We start from the raw sequence: 25815 nt of genomic DNA, 5'->3' as shown, positions 1-25815 counted from the left end.
TGGCATGCGCAATGCTTGTTCCCGAGGGTTCACGAGCGCTCCACAGCAACAATTTGCCGGCTGAGGCTCTGCTCCGTCCCCGGCTCCGTCCCCGGCTTCAGTCTCCTCTAACCCCCCCACTCTTCCAGAACCGCCCCAGTTCAGACCTATGTGACTAATGTTTCATTTCCTACTGGTTTATGTTAGTGACAGAACAGTTTGCAGTGAACTTTCCATCCTAACAGAACTTATGTATCCTGGTTCTGGCTTCGCTTCCTGTACAAGCGCTTCCAGCCTCTGGGAACGCGTGATCCATGCTCAAAGAGGGGTACGAAGAGAGGGGGGAACGGGGGTGGGACAAATGGCAGTTTGACAGACATATCACCGTTCAATCATTTCCAGTGGGCGCTCAAAATGATTGGATGGTGTGTTTTCAGTCCTGTCCGTTCCACAGGTGACTGATTTTTAAAATTTTTGTGTTAGAGCATTTAATTAATTAGTTGTAATCGGGGTGTGAAGGGGATTTGAAGGAATATAATAAATGCTCCAGGAAAACATCTCAGACCACACCGTTAACCTTTCTTAAAGGATTTATCATCATTTGTTACAAGATTATCTGCTGTATTTTGTCTTTTTTCAGTGTAAATCATGTGTTTTCTTGTATTTAATTTACTGATCACATAGATGTTCATTAAAACTCAGAATAAAGTTTAGGGTTATATCAGAACCAAAGAAAACTGAAGAAAAAGTGACTTTTGCAGCACAGATATCCATAACTGAGCGTAAAAACAAGTGTCCATCCACTGGCACTGATCCAACTCCATGGGTTTGACTGGTGAATCAATGTTGTAGAAGATGACAGTGTTTCCATGGTAACTACGGAGCCTCTGAACGTCCAAATGGGTCATATCTGATGACCATGAAAAGATGAAGAACTGTATTTGACACCAATTATTGACCTGGACTGATAGGCTTAGTGGATGACACAGTGACATCAGTAGATGGTTTTGGTCCCCAGTGGCTGTTTGGGTCTTTGAGGGTTAAAGATGTCTTTCCAGGTGAGTGCGTACCTGAGCTGTGACGGGCTGACTCAGATCCACAGTTTCTCCTTCCTGAGACTGAAAACTGAGGATCTGGTCGTAGACCTTCTCGTTGAAAATGACTCGGTTAACGTTGTCAAACAGACTGAGCAGATGAGCCTGGACACAGAAGGAGGCGTTTATTCCACATGCAGTATCTGTGCACTGTCACCTGTACGTATGTTTATGTTTACAGGTGTGTTCGATTTCTGTTTCTATATTTTCTACAGTATTCCTTATTGCCTCGTGTGCCTCAGAGGTTTTGTAATTTCAGTTTTCTGTATGTGCTGTACACATGGAAAACACTAATCACTTTTCCATTGACACTCATATTGCATGAATATAATTTGCACATAAAAATTTATCTAATGGAAAAATGACAATTTCACCAAAACTCTAGTTTTTCAATTACAAGTTTTTGGCAAGAGGTGGTGGAAATAGTATATCATCCAAAACTGCAATGGAAAGACCTTTTTCTGCAACTAGAATACAACATGAATAAAAAAAATAGATGTTGATGGATGATACAACAAGCCAACAAGAGTTTTAAAAGAAACATGTCGTGGTATGTGTGGACACACCAGGAAACTGAATCATTTTAGAATTGAGTACAAGATAGAGGGGTAATATAGAATAAGAATGAATATATCTGTAAATCAACACCGTATTTATGTTTGTCGTAATGTTTATGGAATGACTTCTTGTGTCATCTCACGAAAACAAATAAACAAATCATCGCATTTGTGATTTAATGGAAAAAACAACATTAAACTCTTCTCTTTTTTCAACATTTAATAAATATCGGTAAAGTTTTGCGCAGATGTCTGATGGAAAAGCGACTTCAGACAAATAAAGCGGACTTTGACCTGTTTATCGGAGCGTTACCTGAGCAGGTGTGCTACCTGGATAGTGTGTGAGTCTGAGGCCTGGCCCAGGATCTCCAGCAGGGCGGGGTCGGACACGAAGAAAAAGCGCGGAAACACCAGGCGTTTCTTCTCCAGGTAACCGGACAGAGACTTCTGACAGAGCTCCAGCTGCTCCAGGAGGTGAGGAAGCAACTGAGGAGACCACAACCCACCAACATGTTCCATGTGAGTCCTAATCAACAACACTTCAGCATCTTAAATGAACGGAGGAAAGAGGACAAGTGTAGATGTAGATGCTTTTCTGACTGACTGAATGGGGTTCTGCTTGGAGACGCTTTTAAGGAACATTGTTGATGGTGCTTTTAGTACCTTTTATGTGTGGATTTAGAGTGGCGTTTTACCACGTGTTTCATGTACGTGTTTAGTGCAGATGTATGGATGAAATCTGGATTCTCTGTATCTTCTGCTGCTGCCATCTTGGCCACAACACTCACCAAAGAGGTTTTTATATTATATATTTATTTTGAATTTATACAATGTAAACAGAAGTACTATATAATGTTGCTATATCATTGTATAGTGTATTCATATATAGTGTGCTATTACATCATATATATAATGCATAGTACATTATATGCCTATGGAACATGGATTATGATAAATGTAATCTATCATAAGGGAATAATGGAGTTTTAAGACTGCTGCTGTGAAACAGAGTTGATTTTGGATTTGTGGAACATCAGTGTTTTTGTGCAGGCTTGGTCCACATGAATTTTGATGTGTGAGGTTTCTGAAGTGACTTTGTGGAGCTGACATGAGCCTGTGGTCAGCAGAGGAAGATGGCTGAGGGGGCAGGAGGAGTTCTGCTCAACTTCATCTCACTTGTGTTCAGATCTGGTTTCCATGGTTTTCTTTGTTGTTTTTGGTTTTAAACGTTGATGTTCGACATAAAAACAACCAAACAGATAATAATGTACTAATAAAACATCCAACAGCGTGTCTGGAACACAGGCCTGATAGAGTGGGCTGTTTAACAGGAGTGTGGCTCAGAGGCACGTGGGCAGCACCTGGCTCAGCATCTCGTCTCCCACGCAGCACTGCACCACGTTAGGGAGCTCATGGGCTCGCTGCATGATCCTCTGCCACAGCTTATCGATGTTCTGGAAACGTTTGGCCTCCTGCAGTGGGACAAAGAGCCAGTGAGGACCAGAGGACCAGAACCGGACCAGAGGACCAGAACCGGACCAGAGGACAAGAACTGGACTAGAGAACTAGAACTGGACTAGAGAACTAGAACTGGACCAGAGGACCAGAACTGGACCAGAGGATGAGAGGGGATGAGAACTGGACCAGAGGACTAGAACTGGACCAGAGGACAAGAACTGGACCAGAGGACCAGAACCGGACCAGAGGACAAGAACTGGACTAGAGAACTAGAACTGGACTAGAGAACTAGAACTGGACCAGAGGACCAGAACTGGACCAGAGGACCAGAACCGGACCAGAGGACAAGAACTGGACTAGAGAACTAGAACTGGACTAGAGAACTAGAACTGGACCAGAGGACCAGAACTGGACCAGAGGATGAGAGGGGATGAGAACTGGACCAGAGGACTAGAACTGGACCAGAGGACAAGAACTGGACTAGAGGACTAGAACTGGACCAGAGGACTAGAACTGGACCAGAGGACTAGAACTGGACTAGAGGAGAAGAATTGAACTAGAGGACTAGAACTGGACCAGAGGACTAGAACTGGACCAGAGGACGAGAACTGGACCAGAGGACGAAAACCGGGCTAGAGGACGATAACCTGACCAGAGGACAAGTACCGGACTAGAACTGGACCAGAGGACGAGAACTGGACCAGAGGACGAAAACCGGGCTAGAGGACGATAACCTGACCAGAGGACAAGTACCGGACTAGAACTGGACCAGAGGACGAGAACTGGACCAGAGGACGAAAACCGGGCTAGAGGACGAGAACCGGACCAGAGGACAAGTACCGGACTAGAACTGGACCAGAGGACGAGAACCGGACCAGAGGACGAGAACCGGACCAGAGGACGAGATCCGGACCAGAGGACTAGAACCGGGCTAGAGGACGAGAACCGGACCGGAGGACTAGAACCGGACCGGAGGACTAGAACCGGACCAGAGGGCTAGAACCGGACCAGAGGACTAGAACTGGACCAGAGGATGAGAACTGGACCAGAGGACGAGAACTGGACCAGAGGACTAGAACCGGACCAGAGGACGAGAACTGGACCAGAGGACGAGAACCGGACCAGAGGACTAGAACCGGACTAGAGGACGAGAACTGGACCAGAGGACTAGAACTGGACCAGAGGACTAGAACTGGACTAGAGGACGAGAACTGGACCAGAGGACTAGAACTGGACCAGAGGACGAGAACTGGACCAGAGGACGAGAACTGGACCAGAGGACTAGAACTGGACTAGAGGACGAGAACTGGACCAGAGGACTAGAACTGGACCAGAGGACGAGAACTGGACCAGAGGACGAGAACCGGACTAGAGGACCAGAACCGGACCAGAGGATGAGAACTGGACCAGAGAATGAGGACCGGAGCAGAGGACAAGGACCTGACTAGAAGACAGGAACTGGACCGTCATGACAGACTGGTTGGACCGTCATCACATGAGACCCATTTATAATAACAGCACTTTTGAGTAAATGACAACAGCACACTGTGATGATGATAAAGTGAAAACAGACAGTAAATGAAAGGGGGTGTGACCTGAGGCAGCTGTTTGGCGATGTCTCCGCCCACAAACACAGCCTCCAGGTAGATCCACAGGTTTTGAACCGACAGCCACTTCTCTATGATCTCAGAGGTGTTGGACAGTTTCTGGACCCACAGCTGGATGGACGGTTTGAACGGAGCGTTGTACCTTCATAGAATAGAATAGAATAGAATAGAATAGCCTTTATTATCATTGTGCTACTCCAGTCAGTACAACTTAACACCAGTACTTTAAAAAATAAGAATAAAGTGTACACAAAATTATAAAAACTAAAAATAAGAAAACAGAATATAAATTTGAGAGTTTCACAAAGTAACATAAGAATAGAGCTAAATAGAATAAAATAAAAAATAAAACTGGACAAAATACGAACAGATGCAGATTTACTGTATTAACAGCACGTATATCTATGTAAACAGTAGGTACTGTCTATGTATGTAAATAGTAGTTATATCTATGTAAACAGTATCCTCCTCCTCCTCCCTCACCGGTTGCTCAGCAGCGATGACAAGACCATCAGACTGTCCTCCATCATGGAGATCTTGTCGGCCACGTCGGCTCCTTTGAGCAGCAGTTCTCCTCTGGTCCTGAAGGTGGAGAAGCTGAGCGTCTGGCTGCTCCACTCGGCGGCCACGTCCTTCAGCTTGGCCTCGATGTCTCGCTCCTTCACCGCACTGATGCAAACATCCTGACGCAAACAAGAACAAAGGTTTACAGAGTCACCCCTTCACTTACATACCTACTACCTACATCACATCTGATCCGAAAAGGGTCTGTGGAGCCTGAAACCTGGTCCAGACTTGAACCTGGTCCCCACACTCCAGACCCTCTTGTTGTGGATCTAGTCCGGCATTTATCAAATCACAGTGTAACTCTGATGCTCTTCTGCGTCTGTTAGTGGTTTTATAATGGCTGTGTACTGGATGAGGTTCCACTCTTTCCTGTTCATCCCTCTGTTCCTCTGAGTCCGTTCCCATCCACTTTCTCCATATTTTCCACAGATGGAGCTGCATTCGTCCTCTTTGAGACCATGTTGGGACCAAAGCCTACACAATCTGAACTATGAGCCCCGAAGTGACAGCAGTTCCATCCAACCGACCATTAAACCAATCACAAATCAGACCATTCTGTTCAAACGCACTAAAACTCACTGTTCACATCCACCACTTTCACACAATTTACACCAAACCAACACAAAACCTACTCTCTGAGGATTATTCCAGACTTACTTTGAAGTTGATCACAGGTGTTGTAAAATCATCAGGTTTTTCAGATTTCTTTAATATTTTTCATGGTTTATGCCATTTGTGTATTTATCAAAGTTCATTATACAAACATAAACATTATTAAAGTCTCTTGTTTCTGTTTAACTTGATATTTGAGTAATGGAAGATATTTTCAAATTAATGCAGAACCTCTACATTAATTTAAAACCTCGTTTTGAATCAGGGTTTTCAGATTTTTTTTTGTCCTTTTTTGTTCAAGATCATTCTCAGTTTTACCGTTTCTGGATTTCTTCCCCTTGTTATGTTCATAATCATTTCTTGGTGGATATTTTCAATCTTCTCAGCAACAAAAAACAACTTAGTGGAATTCAATGGTAATTCTAAAGTCTGTAAATCTGTGAAAATATTAACTACAGTATCTACTGTGAATGAGGTCAAAGTCCTAAATGCAGCAGCTTTACCTCGATGTCTTCTTTGTATTTGAGCAGCGGAGCCTCCATGATGTTTCTGAGGCAGAAACTGTCCAAATCCACATCGAAGGTGTGAGATGTCAAATCACTGAGACGAGTCCAGTGTCGAGACAGCATCGCCTGGATTACAGTACAATAGATTAGATAGAAGTTTATCGATCCTTCAGGAAATAAAGGTTCCGGAAGCAGCACAACAACGAATGTGAACAAAGAAATATTACAAAGAAATAGTAATAACAATAACTTTAAAAACAGTAGTGAAAAAACAGGCAATTAGAAAGAACCAGTAAAAATAATAAATAACAATAAATAAATATTTCTATACATGTGCACACAAAAAAATATATAAAGGGTGTCCCAAAAATTTGACATCATTTCATTACCTAATAATTTGTTTAAAATTTCTTTGCGCTTTTTGCTAAAAAAAGACTAATTATTTTTATTGTTGTGCTTTCAGCAATAGACATGCCGTTTACTGTGACAGAAAAGGTGTTTTGTGTGTTGAAGTACACCCAAACTCAGTCAAATGTGAATGTGCAATGTGAATTTGTTAGAAAATTTCATCTGAACTTCAGAGGAACTCCAGAGGAGAACCACTGAGGCTCTGGAGAACGTTCCACACCACCTGCTGCAGCGAGTGTGGCAGGAACGCCACTATCGACTGGATGTGTGCCGCGTCACAAGCGGCACACACACTGAACATTTGTAACAACTTTGGAACATTATAAAATTACCATCCCCCAGAATTTTTCATTTGAAATTTGTAGAATAAAACATTCTATGTCCAAAATTAATCATCTTAAGTATCATTTCTCCTGACTATGTATGGGTCAAACTACAGTCATGTCCCGTCAGAGATCGAACTTTAATTGATTGCCATTCCAACATTTATTTCAATATAAAGTAGCTCCTTGTTTTGGATAATCCCTTATGGTCCAACTAAAGCAAAAATGAATTTAAAAGTAAAAATGTGGGTCATTTAGCAACACTAATCTGTCAAATTCTCTCTAAAATATCCCGTCAGAGAGATTTCAAATACCGTGTTTTGACCCGTAGTCATTCCGATATGGACATCTCAAATGATGTGGTTTTTTTTGGGGGGACACCCTGTATATATAGTTAGCCTCAAAGAATAATTGCCTAAGTCACATTTTTGTCAAATTGTCATATTTGCAGAAAATTACCCTAAACCTTACTTTAAACTACTGTATCATTTTGCATCATTGGCTATGATCTGATCAAAATATGAGTATGGCAGTTATGTTATGAGGCTAACGATATATAGTTTAATAATCACAGGATAAGAATTATATGAAGTGTTAAGAGTGATAGTGGTCATAACAATGACATAAAAGTAATTAGTAATATAAGTATGTAATTAATAGTAATAATAATAACAAGAGTAATAATAATAAGCAATAAGAAAAATAAATTGAGAACACCAACAAACAAACATTTCACAGCGTAAGCAAGGGCAAAGACACACAATAAAAACCCAATGTTGGGTAACAGAGTGTGAGGTGAAGGCCACGTGGCGTCAGGCGTGGGGTGGCGGTCTCTGATGCGGGCCAGCGGTACCTTGTTGGCCATCATGGTGAGCAGGGGGCAGGTCTCTGTGAAGTCGTCGATGGTTTTCTTCAGGTCTCTGAAGGCCTGCCACTCCTTCAGAGCCTTTGGAAGCTTCCGGATCCTGAAAACAAACAACAAACACAAAACTAAACCACAAACTCTGGCTTTTACAATATGGGATCAATGACACTGGATTCTCCTTAAGCCATAAAGACCCAAATATCTACAGCTGATCTGAAGCACCTACTGATCTGAAATATCAAAGAACTGTTCATCCACTAGTCCTACTATATAATACATGTTCTGTGTCCCATCGATGTTGGACCACAGGAGGGTGTTTGTATGGATTTTCCTCAGCCTTCACAGGCCCCATCGCCACCAAACCCGTCAAATGAATAGAAACATGACCTGACTATCGACTAGGCACAATTTTATGTCCGTATTCAAATGTTGTGAGGTATGCTGGGAGATTTTAGCCTCTCTCTACTTTGAATTCTTCATCCCTGCCACCATACTCCATTTTCGGAAGTGGTTCTGCTGCCATTCGTGAAATTTCTACTGCTAGCAGACGATGCTACAATGTGAAGGCTGCAGTTCACTACCACTGGATGAATGTAATCATGCTTGACAGACCAAACAAATACATGCTCTTCCCTTCATGCCCCACATGGGTCATACTTTCATGGTCATCAGATACATAATAATAATAATAATAATAATATAAGCATAAAATTGACTAAAAAGAATAGATTAAGCCCAAAAAAACAGAACAGAAAATGCCAAAGTAATGACTCAAATGAACAAAAATGAATAATAAATCAACAAAATAGTATAAGAACACAGTAAAATAAAAACTGATTTACCAGTAAAACTCAAGTAGTTTGATAAATGACAGTGGTTGTAGATGCTTGATTTTATGTTCAATGTCATATTTTGTTGAAAAAGTTACATTTTCTTCAGTTTACTCCATTTTTAATATAATCTTTGGATTTACTCTGAGTGTTTATGAACATCTACTGAATATGATTAGTGAATTAAATATAGGACAATACATGATTTATACTGACAAATGCAAAAATACAGAGGATAATATTATAATAAATAGTTAAATTCCCGGACAATATTTAAAAAAGGCCTTACAGAGGTAATATTATGGTGTTTATTCCTGCTTATCTTGTACCAGTGTCACTTAACACTTTAAGCGCCAAAGTTGCAGACCAATGAAACCGACCACAGCTCCAGATTGAGTAATCAAATCTTGTTACCACCTTCCACCTTCCACCAACAGATGGTGCCCCTTAACACCATTTCAGGGCATGTTTCTATTCAAAGGGAAGAAGAAAATCCAGTTTAAAGGCGTGGTCCTGAGCTCCTTTAGTAACCAAGTAAAGTTTATTTAGTTTTAGTTTGGATATATAAGGACAGATTTGGATAAAAAGATACTAAAACGTACTGCATTTTACTTTCTACTAATGTTTAAGTTCATTCATTTTAAGGATAAGATGACAAAAAAACAAAAACTTAAAGAAAACTTCCATATAAATATGTTTACAGTTTATCCAATCCAATATGGCCACCGCCCTGAGGCATGACAACATGCAAATTAGATGAGTGAATTTATGCTGCGTTCCAGTCCACCTGTAACTGGTGTTTTTCCAACCTTCTACCGGTGAAAATGCACTGGAATGTCAGTCAAACCTGTGACTTCCACCCTGAACCCGTACTAGATCGATGTACTCCCAGTTACAAGTTCTGATGTCACGTTGCAATGGCGCCCCTGTGGATGTGGTGTTTATAGAGATTGTTTATTAAAACAAGGTATTGCTCTGATATTATTTATCTGCAAATCTTCTGCATAATCAGCAGCTGCTCTAGCGTTAGCTAGTTTTCAGTCCAGTGAGTACAAGAATAAATTTAAACAGCTTCTCTTGCCTTATGCACCGTTTTTACTCCTCTCAAATAACCAAGGAGCGAGCACCTTTGGCCGTAGAAAATGATTGTAAATGAACATAACGTACGCTCCACCATGCTGGTTTGTTTACATCTAACTCCCATAATTCCTTGCACTCAGGCAGTTTGGTGTGACTTGCCTGGAACGTTACAAAGTCATGAGTCGTGGTTTGAAGTTGTGACTTACGGGCTGAAAAAATGGCCTGGAACGCAGCATTACTCCCATCATAAACTTTGTGTCATACTTGATATTTTTCTCAGTTACATTCTGCCTTTAACTTTAAACACTTCCAAGATACAGCTTTTTGAAATCTTGCTATCAGAATTTAATAGTTTTTGGAATTAAAAAAAAAACAAAACTTTTCCTTGGATCTTCCACATTCTACTGGAAACTTCCATGTATAGAATTTAGGCCTAATATTTGATTTCTGTCCTTCCAAACAGGTCCAGAATCATCTATGACAGGGCTGTCAAACTCATTTTCTTCCGGGGGGCCACATTCAGCCCAATTTAATCTGAAGTGAGCCGGACCAGTACAATAACAGCATGATAACCAATAAATAATTACAACTCCAAATTGTTTTAGTGCAAAAAATAACATTCAATTATGCCAATATTTACATTTACAAACTATCCAAACAAAAAGGATGTGAATAACCTGAAAAAAAAATGGAATTTGTTAAGAAATATAAGAACAATTTTATCAATATTATGCCTCGACTTATCATTTATATATACGCATTGCAGGTCAGATCTACAAAGACACTAAACATTTAGGAACAGGCAGAAAATTGTTAAAATTGTGCTTAATTTTCTTCGGACATTTCAGGTTGTTCATATTTGTTCAGGTTATTCACATTTTAAAGGATAGTTTGTTAATGTAAATATTTTCATAATTTAATGTTTTTTGCACTAAATCAAAGAGAAAAAATTGGTGTTGTCATTATTTATAGGTTATTATGATATTATTTCTGAGTATGATGCTCTAACTTGCACTTTGCAAATTCATCCTGTGGGCCAGATTGGAAACTGGCGGGTCGGTTTTGGCCCCCAGACCACATGTTTGACACCTGTGATTTAAAGTATCTCAAAGCAGAACCTGATTCAATCCATCAGAAAACATCTATATCCACAGTGATCCTTTTCCCATTGATTTAAAATGACTTTGAATGGATTAAAACAGAGCAGGTCCTTCAGTTTGCTCTTCTGTCAGTTGTTCCAGGCAGAAAGAGCAGAATATTTAAAAGCTTCTTTTCCCAGTTCTGTTCTGACTTTAGGAACTCGTACAGAAAACAGATCCTGGGACCAGAGACTGTAATTATTTAAGTCAGGGCTGTCAAACTCGTTTTAGTTCAGTTCCACATTCAGCTAAATTTGATCTGCAGTGGGCCAAACTAGTAAAATAATAACAGATTAATATATAAATGTCAACTCCAAACTTTTCTCTTTGTTTTAGAGCAAAAAAGGTTCATTTACATTATGAAAAGGTTTACATCTACAAACAATCCTTTCAAAAGATGTGAACAATATGAACAAACTGAAAAAATCAGTGTAATTTTAACACTATTCTGCCTCAGTTTATCATTTCCACATGTACATTACAACTTACAGATCACAGTGGATCTGCAAACACACAAAACATTTAGCAACAGGCAGAATGTTGTTAAAATTGTACTTACTTTTCTTAAGACATTTCAGGTTGTTCACATTTTTTTGCTAAATTATACTTTGTTTTAGTGTAAATACATGAAAATATTTACATTTACAAAGAGAAACATTTGAAGTTGTCATTATTTATATGTTATTCTGATAGTATTTGACTAGTCCTGCCCACTGGAGATTGAATTGGTCTGAATGTGGAACCTGAACTAAAAGGATTGTTAGTGTAATATTTATATTTCAAAAATTCATCCCAGGGGTCAGACTTGGACCCTTTGGTGGGTTGGATTTGGCCCTCGGGCCGCATGTTTGACACCTGTGGATCTATGAGCAAACATCCATGTGGACGCCAAAGGAGGGACCAAAGTGTCAAACCTGTTCTGGAAGTCCTGGAGCTCGGTGTTGACCTTCTCGATGTTCAGGTCGGCCCACAGGATGTCGTAGTAACCGCTGACGTTGTCGATGACGGCGTTGTACAAACTGTAGAGCTTTGCCAGCAGAGACAGCTCCCTCTTGATCCTCTGCAGATCCGGGTACTCTACAGGGACAAAGAGGAGGTCAAACCCAGGCCGACGACCCGAGGACGTGTCCTATCAGACGTCCGCTCCTACCGTTAACGACCAGACCGAACAGCTCCTCTCCTCCAGAATACGTGATGTATTTCCTCCACAGCTGATCGAACTCGGTCTGAAAAACTTGCAGCCGCTCACTGGCGTCGGCCGGATCCAAACCCTCAACGCCGGGGCCCCTGAACATATGAGGCAAACGAACGTGATCATCAGTTCAGCTTAAAATAACTATGTGACTATGCTCTCCCTCTTCTGCTGCAGTCACCTGCTCCCCCTGCTGGTCACATCAAACATCACCACTTTCAGAGTCTCCTGTACAGCCTGTAGTCAGACTGAATACCACACCAGCTGTTCTCTCCTCCTCTCCCAGCCCCTCACTAATGACAGCTACACCCCTCACTCACACCAGCTCACCTCTGAGGAACAATCTCTCTACTGGTCACTACCCCATTCCTGTTATTTTCGGTTCGCGTATGGGGTTTCACACTCCTAAAGGCATCGTAATATCACCAATCTCCGCCCATTAATATACACCTCAGCCATTGGTGCGTCCTTCTCTGTAGGGTTATGGAACTGCCAATCTGCAGTGAACAAAGCAGATTTATTGCTGCCTATGCCAACCACCACGCACTGGACATCCTGGCTCTGACTGAAACCTGGATTAAACCTGAAAACAATGCAACCCCAGCCACACTTTCTACCAACCACACATTCTCCCACACCTCTGGTCCATCTGGGCGAGGAGGTGGTGTGGGTCTGTTAATTTCCATCAAATGGAAATACAATCAACTCCTACCTTCAGTCAAATACAACTCCTTTGAATACCGTACCATCCTAGTGACAGCACCAGTCAAACTGTACATAACTGTCATTTATCGTCCACCAGGACAACTGGGTGATTTTCCTGATGAGCTGGACACTCTGCTTTCCTCCATCCCAGAGCATGACTGCCCCATGCTAGTCCTCGGTGACATGAACATCCACTTAGACCAGGGGTCTCACACTCCGGTCCTCGAGGGCCACTATCCTGCATGTTTTAGATGTATCCCTCTTCCAACACACCTGATTCAAATGATCAGCCTACCATCAAGCTCTGCAGAAGCCTGATAACGACCGTCAGGTGTGTTGGAAGAGGGAAACAACTAAAACATGCAGGATACCGGCCCTCGAGGATCTGAGTTTGAGACCCCTGACTTAGACAATCCCAGCTTCTCAGACTTCATGTCACTAATACTCTCTTTTGAGCTACAGCGGGTTCACAGTCCTCCAACCCACAAATGTGGTAAAGAGCTCCATCTCATTTTCACCTGAAATCACAGATGCCCTCACAGTCACACCTGTACACCTGTCTGACCACTATTTCATTCAGTTCAGTGGGTCTCTCCCTGAAAAACACTCTGCTCCCTCCCCCATGGTCTGTCCCCCACCCACTTCTCCACTGTCGTAGCCTCCGCTCTCCCTCCCCCCAGCACTTTTTCCTCCTTAGAGGTTAATGATGCCACTGAGTCTGTGTGCTCTACACTTAGCTCCTGTCTGGATAGTCTGTCCTCTATCTACCAGACCCGCTCCATCCTCCCAGTCCCACCCATGGCTCAATGATACCCTCCGGTCGCTGCGTACCAACCTCAGAGCCGCAGAGAGAAAATGGCACAAAACAAAAAGCTCTTCTGACCTGATCCCATTCCAGTCACTGTTAGTATCCTTCTCATCCAGTGTCACTGCTGCGAAGAAGGTTTACTATAAGAACAGAATTCATTCTGCCACCGACACCAGGAAACTATTCTCAACCTTTAAAACACTACTCAACCCTCCGCCTCCACCACCCACTACCAACCTGACAGCAGATAATTTTGCTTCATTTTTCACAAATAAAGTGTCTACTATCAGCAGTCAGTTCATCGATCCACCCATAGACTGCATGCCTCCTTCATCATCATCATCATCATCATCACACACTGCTTCCTCTCCCCTGACTATGGGTACTTCTAACTCAACTGACAAAAGCCCAACTGCGTCATTCCCCTCATTTACTCCCCTCACAGAGAACGAGGTGTCTAAACTCCTTTCCTCTAGCCGTCCTACCACATGCCTGTTGGACCCTATTCCATCCAACCTCTTACAGTCTGTAGCCCCTACTATCACAGCACCAATCACACATGTGATGAATGCTTCACTGACATCAGGAACATTTCCTACAGTATTTAAACAAGCGCAGGTAACACCACTACTCAAAAAACCTTCCCTCACCCCCACTCAAGTGGAGAATTATCCACCAGTCTCACTCCTCCCATACCTTTCTAAGACCATCGAAAGGGCGGTTTTCAAACAGGTCACAGAATTCCTCTCCCAAAATAACCTCCTTGACATCAACCAATCTGGCTTCAAAATCGGCCACTCCACTGAAACGGCTCTGTTGTCTGTGACAGAAGCCCTGAAAGAGGCTAGAGCAGCAGCCAAGTCCTCAGTACTCATTCTACTGGACTTATCAGCAGCATCTGACACTGTCAGTCACCATATCCTGTTATCCATACTCTGGAACATGGGCATCACAGGCCACGCCCACTCCGGGTTTCAATCTTACCTCACTGGTCGGTCCTTCAGTGTGTCCTGGCTAGGGCACACATCTGCAGTTCACCACCTCACCACGGGGGTCCCCCAAGGCTCTGTGTTGGGCCCCCTCCTTTTTGCCATATACACCACCTCACTCGGTCAGATCATCCACTCACACGGCTTCTCATATCACTGCTATGCTGATGATACCCAGCTCTATCTGGCATTCCCACCTGATGACTCCACAGTCTCAGTGTGAATCTCAGATTGTCTCTCTGACAGATCTGCATGGATGAAAGCCCATCACCTTCAGCTGAACCTGTCCAAAACTGAACTGCTGCTCTTCCCAGCTAAGCCAACCATACAGCAGGACATCTCCATCAGTATTGACTCCATACCTCTGGCTCCTACCAGTGTAGTACGTAACTTGGGAGTCATGATCAATAATCAGTTGACCTTCACAGACAGACCTCTGTCACCCGATCATGTCATTTCACTCTGTTCACCCTAAGAAAGATCAGGCCATACCTAACCCAACAGGCCACCCAGCTCCTGGTGCAGACTATGGTTATCTCCACCCAGCTCCTGGTGCAGACTATGGTTATCTCCACCCAGCTCCTGGTGCAGACTATGGTTATCTCCACCCAGCTCCTGGTGCAGACTATGGTTATCTCCCTCCTTGACTACTGCAGTGCTCTTCTAACAGGTCTCCCAGCTTGTGTTGTCAGACCACTACAGATGGTCCAGAATGCAGCAGCACATCTGGTCTTCAATCAGCCTAAAGGGGCACATGTCACCCCCTTACTCACCCTAAAAGGGCACATGTCACCCCCTTACTCACCCTAAAAGGGCACATGTCACCCCCTTACTCATTGAGTTCCACTGGTCTACCCATAGCTGCCCGCATCAAATTCAAATCCTTAATCCTAGCCTACAAAATTCTCAGTGGGTCTGCTCCTACCTACTTAGGTGCACTGATAAAAGCTTATGTTGCCCCACGACCACTCCGCTCGTCTGGGGAACGTAGTCTGGTGGTCCCCAGACCTTGTACAAGACAATCCAGGCTCTTTTCATGGGTCGTTCCACGTTGGTGGAACGTTCTACCAAGTGCTACAAGAACAGAGGCGTCCCTGCCTATCTTCAAGAAGCTCCTGAAGACCCAGCTCTTCTGAGAGCACCTACTATCCTAGCACTGTCAGACATTCCATCTTAAATATTCTAATAAGGTTTTTCCAGGATTATCACAGACTTTCCCAGGATCATCTCTGGACCTGCTGCGGTGGTCCTGCCTCTCTCCTGCCTTCATCATCATCACTCACTTATCCTCAACTGCCTCCATGTGTCTCCCCCTACTCCCCCCTTCTCCCCCTCTCCCCCAGTCTCTATCTCTATCGCTCTCTCTCTTTCTTTACTCTCTCTCTTTAACCCCAGCTGGTCCTGTCACTCGTCCATCCTCCTCAGTCTGGGTCTGCTCCAGGTTTCTGCTGTTAAAGGGAAGTTTTTCCTTCCACTGTCACCATCACCAGTGTTTGCTCCTGGAGGATTCTGTTGGGTTTCTATAAATTGGCTTCAGTCTGGTTTTGACCAACTCTGTATATAAATTGTCATGAGATAATTTTTTGTGATCTGTTGCTATATAAATAAAATTTGATTGATTGAGTGATTTGATTGGTTTTCCACTGTAAGTCGCTTTGGAAAAAAGCGTCTGCCAAATGCTTAAACATAAACATAAATAAGGACAAACACAGTCCTCATATTAGAAAGAGGACATCTGCTTTTACGCAGATGACACTGTGGTATTAAAACATGATTATTTGTGTTTAACCCTTGACGCATGAATTATAAGAACCTGAGTCAAGATTTTTTGTTTTTATTCGTCTTTAGATATGAAAAAAACAATGCAATTTAATTTTTTTTATCAACCTATTTTTCATTGAGTTACATAAATGTCCACTCAGCTGGACACCATGGGTTCAACTATTGAAGCAAAGAAATACATATTTAACAAACTAATATCAGGAAGTTAAATTAAATTGAATTTTATTAATTCCTCAAGAGTATTTTTTTTTATGATAAACTGTGTGAAAACTATGAAATAGCATTTTTTTAATGCTGCTAATCTGACACTTTCTCATATTTTAACATATTCTAATACTACCTGTTAATTTATGGAGATAATATGCAAAAAACTACTTTTAGTTGTTTAAAACTTGTTAATGCAGATCAGGTTTATGCAGAACAGTAAAGTTACAGGAATGGTATGAATTACAGTCAAAATACAGCCAGTAGTGGCTTTTCCATTGGACATCTGCACAAAAATTTGCCAATATTTACTAAATGTTGAAAAAACAGAAGTGCGTAATGTCGTTTTTTTCATTAAATCACAAATACGTTGATTTGTTTATTTATTGCCGCGAGGTGACATGAGAAGTCATTCCATAAACATGGAGACGAACGTAAATATGGTGTTGATTTACAGACATATTCATTATTATTATACATTACCACTCTATCTCATACTAAATTTGAAAAATGTTTGGGTTTCCTGGTGTGTCCACACATACAGACACATGTTTCTTTTAAAATTCTTCTTCTTCTATTGTTGTAACGTCAATAAACATCTGGGGTTTTCTCAATTCACATGACTCTAGTTGCAAAAAAAGGTCTTTCCATTGCAGTTTTGCATGATATACTATTTGTGCTGCGCCCGAAAAATCACCTCTTGCCAGTGCAGAAACTTTTAATCGATAAACTAGAGTTTTGGTGAAATTGTCGTTTTTCCATTAGGTAAATTTTTATGTGCAAGTTATATTCGCGCAATTTGAGGGTCAATGGAAAAACGACCAGTGATGCATGGCGTCCAATTCAGTTGACATGGGATTAATTGCAAATTTCTTCCAACTAGCAGCATTATACCCATGGTGCCATTGTACGATAGCATGAGAGGCTAAAATCACCCAGCATACCTAAACATTTGAATACGGACATAAAATTGTGCCTAGTAGATAGTCAGGTAATGTTTCTATTCATTTGGCGAGTTTGGCGGTGATCGGGCCTGTGAAGGCTGAGGAAAATCCGTAGAAACGCCCTCCTGTGCTGCAACATCAATCGGACGGACACAGAACGTGCATTACATAGTAGGATATAAAATAAACGTGGAATTTTGACCAATGATATTAATCCTTAGATGTTACTTGATACTTCCATATTTTTTCTACCTTCAGGGGTGTTTTGAAATAGATGGATTTAGAAAATATTCCTGGGATGTTCAGCATTTCTGACTCCCTGTCGGCCATCTTGGTTATGAGTAAAAAAAAAAAAAAAAAATGCACTACCATGACTGGCCAACAGGTGTCAGTGTATGGGATGATGCACAAGCGTCCACTGTGTTGGCTGATCTGGAACTAAAATAAACCAAACCCATGAATATACAAGAGAACAGCTGTTGAATAGAAGAACACTGGGTATGAAAGGGTTCAATCCTGATCTGTAGTGCAGTGTTGGACCAGTGTTCTCCATCATCGTCCTGTGTGTTGGTCGTTCAGTTTGTACCGGTCGTTGTATTCGCTGCAGAATGTCTGAACGTTGCTCTGGAAGCTCTGCACCGATGACAGCAGGTCGGCCTTCATGCTGGGCTGGATCTTCAGCAGAGTGTTCTGGTTCTGCACCACCTGGAAACACAGACATACCAATGGATCAGGCGCCTGGTCGGAACCATGTGACTGACAACGAGGACGCTGACATCTGCAGTCGTACCAGAGCGTCCAGGTTTTTCCAGGCGTAAGTCAGACCGTCGACTAGCTCCGCGTTCCCGTCGTTAAAGAACAGCTCGTGTTTGTTGAGTAGAGCGAAAGATTCGTCCACTGGACCGATGGTGGCGTCGATACCAATCCCCACCTCCCGAACCTCAAACATAAAACATTTGGGAGATGAATGAAGGAGCCATGAAACCACGAAGAACCAACAGAGGCGTCACAGTCCACGTTTAGTTTCCTTCAATAGACATCCAGACACTACGGTGAAAGTAGAAGGACAGACTCTTTACAAAGTCCAGAGTCTGAGATGGAGTTAAAAACCTGCAGAAGGATTCTGAGGGATGTTTAAACCTGCTTTGAAAATGTAAAACGTACAGATGTTTGTGTTAAAATGCAGGAGTAAAGGACTTCCAAATAAGGCACTATATTACAACTCATAAAGACAGACAGACAGATACAGAAAAATCCAAACAGAACTAATGAATATTTCATCAATATGGTAGACAAAGGTGAACATGTCTGTCATATCTTGTCCGAAACAGTTATTTTTCAGGAAAATGGAAAAATGGCGCATACTCTACATAAATGAATGAAGTTGAGAGATTTCAGCACTTTTCATCTGTTAAATATTTCTAAAACTGTCAGGCCAATGTGAAGACTGACCAAGAGAATCGTTTTATGACAAAAAAAAAAAAAAAAAGGACGTACGAGGTTTCTGCGTGACAGCAACGATATGTACAGTGGTACCATGACTAAAAAGTTTAATTAGTTCCGTGACGAGCTCCTAATTCAATTTGCTCACATGTCAAAATTAATGAAAATGCCATTAATCCGTTCCAGCCCCCCCCCAAAAAAACACCACAATTTCACACCTAACTTTAAAATCAAGGATAATGTGTAAGAAGACGTGTGTGTTTGTGGGAGTCAATACTCAACTACAAAAGCACTCAGAGCACAGACCTCTGCCACGGCAGATCTACCCCCCTTCCCCCTCCCTCCCCCCGATCACCACCAAAATATAACCATTTGTTCCTTGTGCCAGTATCAACATTTCCTGAAAATTTCATCAAAATCCATCCATAACTTTTTGAGTTATCTTGCACACAGACAAACAAACAAACTCTGATGAAAACATTACCTCCGCCATTCCTTGGCAGATATAATTATGGAAAGAACTGGACTGGAAGCTAAACATTATGTATTTTAACTCTCAAGGTTGAAGGTGACTTTATTTGTACCCGTGGGTAGATTTGTTTTGCAGCTTTCGCTCACTGCCGGTCCCTGCGTGCGCATGCGTCCAACACAAATCCTTTGAAAGAATTCCAGTGCAGATAATGCAAGCACATACATCACATACATATGACATAAGACATTCTAAACACAGTCCATGTGGTCACGTGATGAAACTTTTTCAATGGATTTGGTTATGGGAGGGGGACAGGAAGCGAAGAAGAGTGTTGTGAGGCAGACGGAGATGGGGGGGTTAAATGCTTGTATGTGGTGAGTCCTTGAAAGTCTTTGTGTCTGAAAAATAAGAGACTCAGACTTCTGTATCACTTCTCTTTACGTTAAAAGAACATGTGGTTGAATTTTGTCAGAGAAAGTGTAGAAGAACAGGTGGTTATAAACATGATCTTTGTGACTGTAAATGTAGAGAGCACAGACCTCCACCAAGGAAGATCAGCCGCCCCCTCGATTACCACCAAAATGTGATCATTTGCTCCTTGTGCCAGTATCAACATTTCCTGAAAATTTCCTTATCTTGCTAACAGACAGACAAATAAACAGACAAATGCTCCTTGGCAGATGAAAACAACCTCCTTGGCAGAGGTAATAAATTCTCATTGGGTCCAGTCACAACATGTCCAACTCTCACCTCTCTGAGCGCCGCCATGGCCCCTCTGACATCCTCCAGGTCTGTGATTGGCCGCTGCAGACGCTTCGTCATCCCGTCGACGAAGGAGAAGACGTGGTTCATGTCGGCGGATGCCCGGCGGTTCAAGGCGGCCCCGAAGGCTCGTTTCCAGACTCGACACTCCTGAGTCAGCGCCAGCTTCAGCTCCTCGGTATCGAGGAGGATCGAACCCACGGTGTACGAAGCCGGCAGCTCCGAAATCTGCAGCTCCAGCTTCTGCAGGGACAGGCAAGGCATCATGGGTAATCAAAAGCATTCAAAGTGTTGAGTCAGTGAATCTGGATTCATGTAAAGAGTCAATAAATAATATCAGGGTTTATCTCATTTAATAAGTCTGTGTATGACCCTGCATTTAGAGCAGGGGTGAAAACTCAGTTTAGTTCAGGTTCCATATTCAGACCCATATGATGAAGTAAAGTAATAACATAAGAACCTATAAATAATGACAACTACAAACTTTTCTCTGTTTTAGAGCAGGGCTGTCAAACTCATTTTAGTTCAGTTCCATGTACAGCCTAATATGATAGAAAGTGGGTAAAATAACCAGTAAAATAATATAAATAATAGGATAAGAACTTTTGAGTGAAAAAAGTAAATTCTGTAATGAAAATGTTTACATCTATGAATTGTACTTGAACATAAGAACAACTATGAACAACCTGAAAACTCTTTAGTAAAATAAGTGCAATTTTAACAATATTAGGCCTTAGTTTATCATTTATTTATGTGCATCACAACTTAGAGATCACAGTGGATCTACAAATACACAAAACATTTAATAACAGGCAGAATATTATTAAAATTCCATATATTTCTTTTAAGACATTTTAGATATTCACATTTTTTGTAAAAGGCTAGTCTGTAAATGTAAACATTTTTGAGTAATTTTCCTTTTTTTAGATGAAAACAAAGAGACACATTTACAGTTTTCATTATTTATAGGTTATTATGATAGTATTTTACTGGTCTGATCCACTTTAAACTGAAATGACCTAAAGTGATTTTAGCATCCTTGATTTTTAATATCTTCAGTGTAATTATTGCATTTCACAAATTCATCCCAGGGGCCAGACTGAACCCTTTGGTGGGCCGGATTTGGCCCCCGGGCCGTATGTTTGACACCTGTGTTTTAGAGTGAAAAAAGTAAAATTACATTATGAAAATTTTTTTACATCTACAACCTATCCCTTAAAAAAATTTGAATAACACGAACAAACTGAAATTTATTAAGAAAAATAAGTGCAATTTTAACAACATTCTGTCTCAGTTTATCATTTACACATTTACAACTTACAGATCACAGTGGATCTACAAATACACAAAACATTTAATGACAGGTAGAACATTCTTAAAATTACACTTACTGCCCTTAAGACATTTCAGGTTGGTCATATTTGTTCAGGTTATTCACATTTTTCGTTAAGTCTTTAAAACCTGACGTGTCATCCCTGACACACCCTGTGCATATGCAGTTTGGATGGCTATAACTCTTTCACTGTAAGTGCAAATGGAAAAATTCCCACGGTTTCTGAAACCTGAGACGTTGCACTTAATAGGCTTTATTGGGTCAAAGCGGTAATTTCCCTCACACCTGTATTACAAGCTGGAGAAGAAGCTGTTTTAGCAGAATTGTAACAGGCACTAAATTGTCCAAATGGACCATTTTAGGCTTAGGGTTAAAAAGGTTAAAGCATAGTTTGGAAACATTTTCATATACTTGTAAAAAAAAAATTAAAGAGAATATTTGGAATTGTCATTATTTCTAAGTTATTATGATAGTATTTTACTTGAGATCTTATTGGTCTGAATGTGGAACCTGAACTAAAATGACCTCGACAACCTTGAATGTCACTATGTTCAGTGTAATTTTTGTATTTCACAAATTCATCCTAGGGGCCAGACTGGACCCTTTGGCGGGCCAGTTTTGGTCCACGGGCCGTATGTTTGACACTCCTGCTTTAGAGCCTGGAGTCGACCAGAACCAGACCACAGCGGACTAACAGACTTAAATATGAACTCACGGAGTAGAAGGAGATCTGAGCGCTGAACTCGGTCACTGATGGGTCGGACTGCAGGAAGGACTGGATCTGGTCCTCGGGGTCCTGAACACAGACCAGGAAACAGGATCAGCTGGTTCACAGAGATAAGAGTTCAGGTACCAGTGAAGCTGCAATGGCCCATGCTTAAATTCATCGACGACTATTTGCTCTTGGTCCCAGTCTGTTAATTGTCATAATTTTCTGTTTCCTTTAGTCCTCTCCGACAGTAAACTGAATATCTTTGAGTTGTCAATCACACAAACCTGTTCAGGGCGACATGCTGGACATGTTTGAGTCCCAACATTCAATCAGAAATAAAACACAGTCGTCAAGAATGAGAACTGTTGGTATCAGTTTTAATGACCATGGTAGTAAAACTGTCACTGTGTGTATGTAGGACAGGTGAAGAAATACATTAAAGCCCATTCTAAATGCTCACGTCAAACGCAGATAAAGGCGTTTACACAAGTGCTACATTCTGTCTGTCTGTCTGTCTGTCTGTCTGTCTGTTGTACTTTTCAACAGTGGCTGAAGCCCATTTAACCAATCAGGATGGAGAGAGTTGAATGTGTTTGCGCAGATACTCGTCTAAGTTGTTTATTTCTGCATTATCTTCCATCTTATGGTTTAAACCAAACATGAACTTGCAGTGTGTTTAATTCATCGTGGTCTCATTTATTTGCTCTTGATGTGTAAAACCTTTAAAGTTCAGGGTTTTCTCACGGACTCTCACCTTTGAAACTCTGCTTTACATTCTGACTGAAACCACAGCGTTTATAACTTGGCCTAAAAGTATGTTTTGTGTTTCCAGCTGCAGTTAGAGGACTTGTAGAGTTTGTCAAACCTGCTTTTTGTTCTACGACCCACAGACCTGGTTCCACAGAGCGGAGAAGTGGCTGAGTTCATTCAGTGTATCAGCAGCCTGAGGTTGAAGAGACAACAGGATGGAGCTGAGCTGCGTCACCAGCCTGGAGGAAAAACAACAGAAACACAACGTCTGCAGCGGTGCGATCAAATGAACCAATGGAATTATTTAGAACAAACACGGTTCAAGTTCAGAAACGACGTGCACGTACAGAGGACTCAATCCCTCCAGCTAACCTACAAAAAGTTGTGGCCTTTGCATCCTTACTAGCTAGATGTACCATTCTCTTCAAATGGAAGGACTCATCATCTCCAACACATGATCAATGGATCAGAGACATCATGGTTAAAATAAAGTTATAATTAGGCGCACCCTAAATAACTCTATCAACAAATTTTACAAAATATGGGAGCCTCTTTTACGCTGCGTGAACATGTTACCTGGCCTGGAACTTTAAAAACATTTTAGTTGTTTTTATTGTTATTGACCTGTTTCATCTATTTATTTATTTACTTTCCTTAAATGTACCAGAATGCACTGTCTTGACTGCCTTGTTATGCATGTTTTGTTTTTTTATTGCTTTTTTTTTTTTTTCTCTTTGGGTTCTGTTTGTTTATCACAGTGTTTTTCAATCTTGGGGTCGGGACCCCATGTGGGAGCGCCTGGAATTCAAATGGGGTTGCCTGAAACTTCTAGTAACTGGTATAAAAAAAAAAAAAAAAAATTACTAATAAAAAATCTATGGTGAGTTGACAGAGACAATCCCAATGCATAACAGACATGACCAACTGTGAGTCTGAAACTGCAGCACTGTGGTCCTGTTTCTGTGTCAAATGTTCACTGTGGTCAGTTTCAGATGCTGCAGCTCTTTCATAATTCATAGTTTCAGTTCTTGTTTGTTCAGTATTAATTGTCCTCCTTGTAAATCACAGCTGGACTGACTGGACAGATCCTGACCAAGGAAAATCACATTCTCCCTTTGTGCAGTAATCTACACCTGGATTTACTGCCTCTGTCCACAATAATAGACATTATACAGACTAAATGTCCTCTAACATTAAGGTTTATTTGCAATATAGTATAGTAAACTCTTGCATGATCAAAAACAAATTCATTTTAGCAAAAAAAAAAAGTCCTTGTTTTGAATGTCTGGGGTCGCCAGAAATTTGTGATGTTAAAATGGGGTCAGGAGCCACAAAAGGTTGGGAACCACTGGTTTATCATGTTTGCGATCAATCCCTGTATTATTAATGCATTACTTGAAATTATAAATGTTACATTTGTTATATCAAAAGTTCTATAAATGTTGAAAAGCTGTATAAATAAAGTTAAAAAAAAAAAAGAAAAGAAAGAAACGATGTGCAGACAATGAGAAAGGCTGCAGGAAACAGGAGACAGAGCTCTGACTGAATGTGTGGATTTTGTGGAGTTTAGAAACTGTTGTTTGTTGGGGCGACATGGTGGGGCAGTGGTTAGCACTGTCGCCTCCCAGCAAGGAGGTTCGATTGTAACAACAGGGGCGGACTGTTCTGTGTGGAGTTTGCATGTTCTTCCTGTGTTTGTGTGGGTTTTCTCCAGGTACTCTGGCTTCCTCCCACCGTCCAAAGACACGCACTGGTAGGTTAGTTGGTTAATCTAAATTTCCCATAAATGTTAATATGAGAGTGACTGGTTGTTTGTCTCTATATGTCAGCTCTGCCATGAACTGGTGACACATCCAGGGTGAACCCTGCCTTCGCCCATAGGTAGCTGGGATAGCCCCCCCTCACAACCTTTGGAGGATGAAGTGGTTCAGAAGATGGATGGATGAAAACGAAACTGTTGGGAGGATGGTTTATGTTTGTACATTGAAGACTGAGACTGAAAACTGGACGAGGCCCCCGTTCATGTTAGTGATACAGTCACTGACAACAACGGTTCATGTGTGTTTCAGTTTCGGCTCATGTTTCAAACTTTCTGGATGTTTGGGGATGATTTTGGGAGATTAAGGAAAACACAAAAAACTCACAGTGACAAAAACAAATTAAATGATTGATGGAAACTTTTATGCCATAAAAAATCCGAGCTGGTTCCGTAAATGTCATTAGGCACGTTTCGACCACAGGAACTTCTTGGTAGTTTTTTGGGGGCAGGGCCATTGGTGTGTCTCCACTGCAGGAACCGCCCCCATGGATCAAATTACAGGAACCTCTACGGGTCTACTGCTGCGTTTCCACTACGTGGTACCAGCTCAACTCAACTCGACTCGACTGGGCCTGCTTGCATTTCCATTACCAAAAAGGACATGGAATCTGGTACCCGGTACTAGTTTTTTGGTATCACCTCCGCTGAGGTTCCAGGACTGGGGACCAGATACTAAAAGGTGACGTATAAACACTGCAGACCACTGATTGGTCAGAGAGTTGTCTCTGTGACCTGCCGTTTTACAAAAAACAGATGTGGAAGTTGACAGTAACTATAGCAGTAGGTGAATCCACATGATGACAGCCGGTAAAACTACACCATGGTTGGTCCAGGAGGTTCAGATGTAAAAATTCAGCATGAGCTTGACGAGACAA

General features: G+C 41.7%; 1 protein-coding gene across 1 annotated transcript in view; it reads right to left on the bottom strand.

Moving 5' to 3' along the window:
* The window catches only part of dnah5l (dynein, axonemal, heavy chain 5 like), a 132037-nt gene that overhangs the window by 73567 nt on the left and 32655 nt on the right, over positions 1-25815 (bottom strand). The window contains exons 24-37 of the mRNA XM_030123886.1: positions 23264-23360; positions 22375-22455; positions 20315-20569; positions 18440-18589; positions 18236-18354; positions 12176-12312; positions 11940-12102; positions 7965-8076; positions 6378-6506; positions 5179-5378; positions 4684-4837; positions 2992-3102; positions 1961-2116; positions 1050-1178 (exon numbers count right to left, since the gene is read on the bottom strand). Of these exons, the coding sequence (XP_029979746.1) occupies positions 1050-1178; positions 1961-2116; positions 2992-3102; positions 4684-4837; positions 5179-5378; positions 6378-6506; positions 7965-8076; positions 11940-12102; positions 12176-12312; positions 18236-18354; positions 18440-18589; positions 20315-20569; positions 22375-22455; positions 23264-23360 (1993 nt within the window). The remainder of the gene's footprint in view (positions 1-1049; positions 1179-1960; positions 2117-2991; positions 3103-4683; positions 4838-5178; positions 5379-6377; positions 6507-7964; positions 8077-11939; positions 12103-12175; positions 12313-18235; positions 18355-18439; positions 18590-20314; positions 20570-22374; positions 22456-23263; positions 23361-25815) is intronic.

Source organism: Sphaeramia orbicularis, chromosome 20 (genome assembly GCF_902148855.1).
Source record: "Sphaeramia orbicularis chromosome 20, fSphaOr1.1, whole genome shotgun sequence".
NCBI classification, from domain to species: domain Eukaryota; kingdom Metazoa; phylum Chordata; class Actinopteri; order Kurtiformes; family Apogonidae; genus Sphaeramia; species Sphaeramia orbicularis.
Note: the sequence above shows the minus strand (reverse complement) of the source record. Positions and strands in the feature narration are given on the sequence as shown.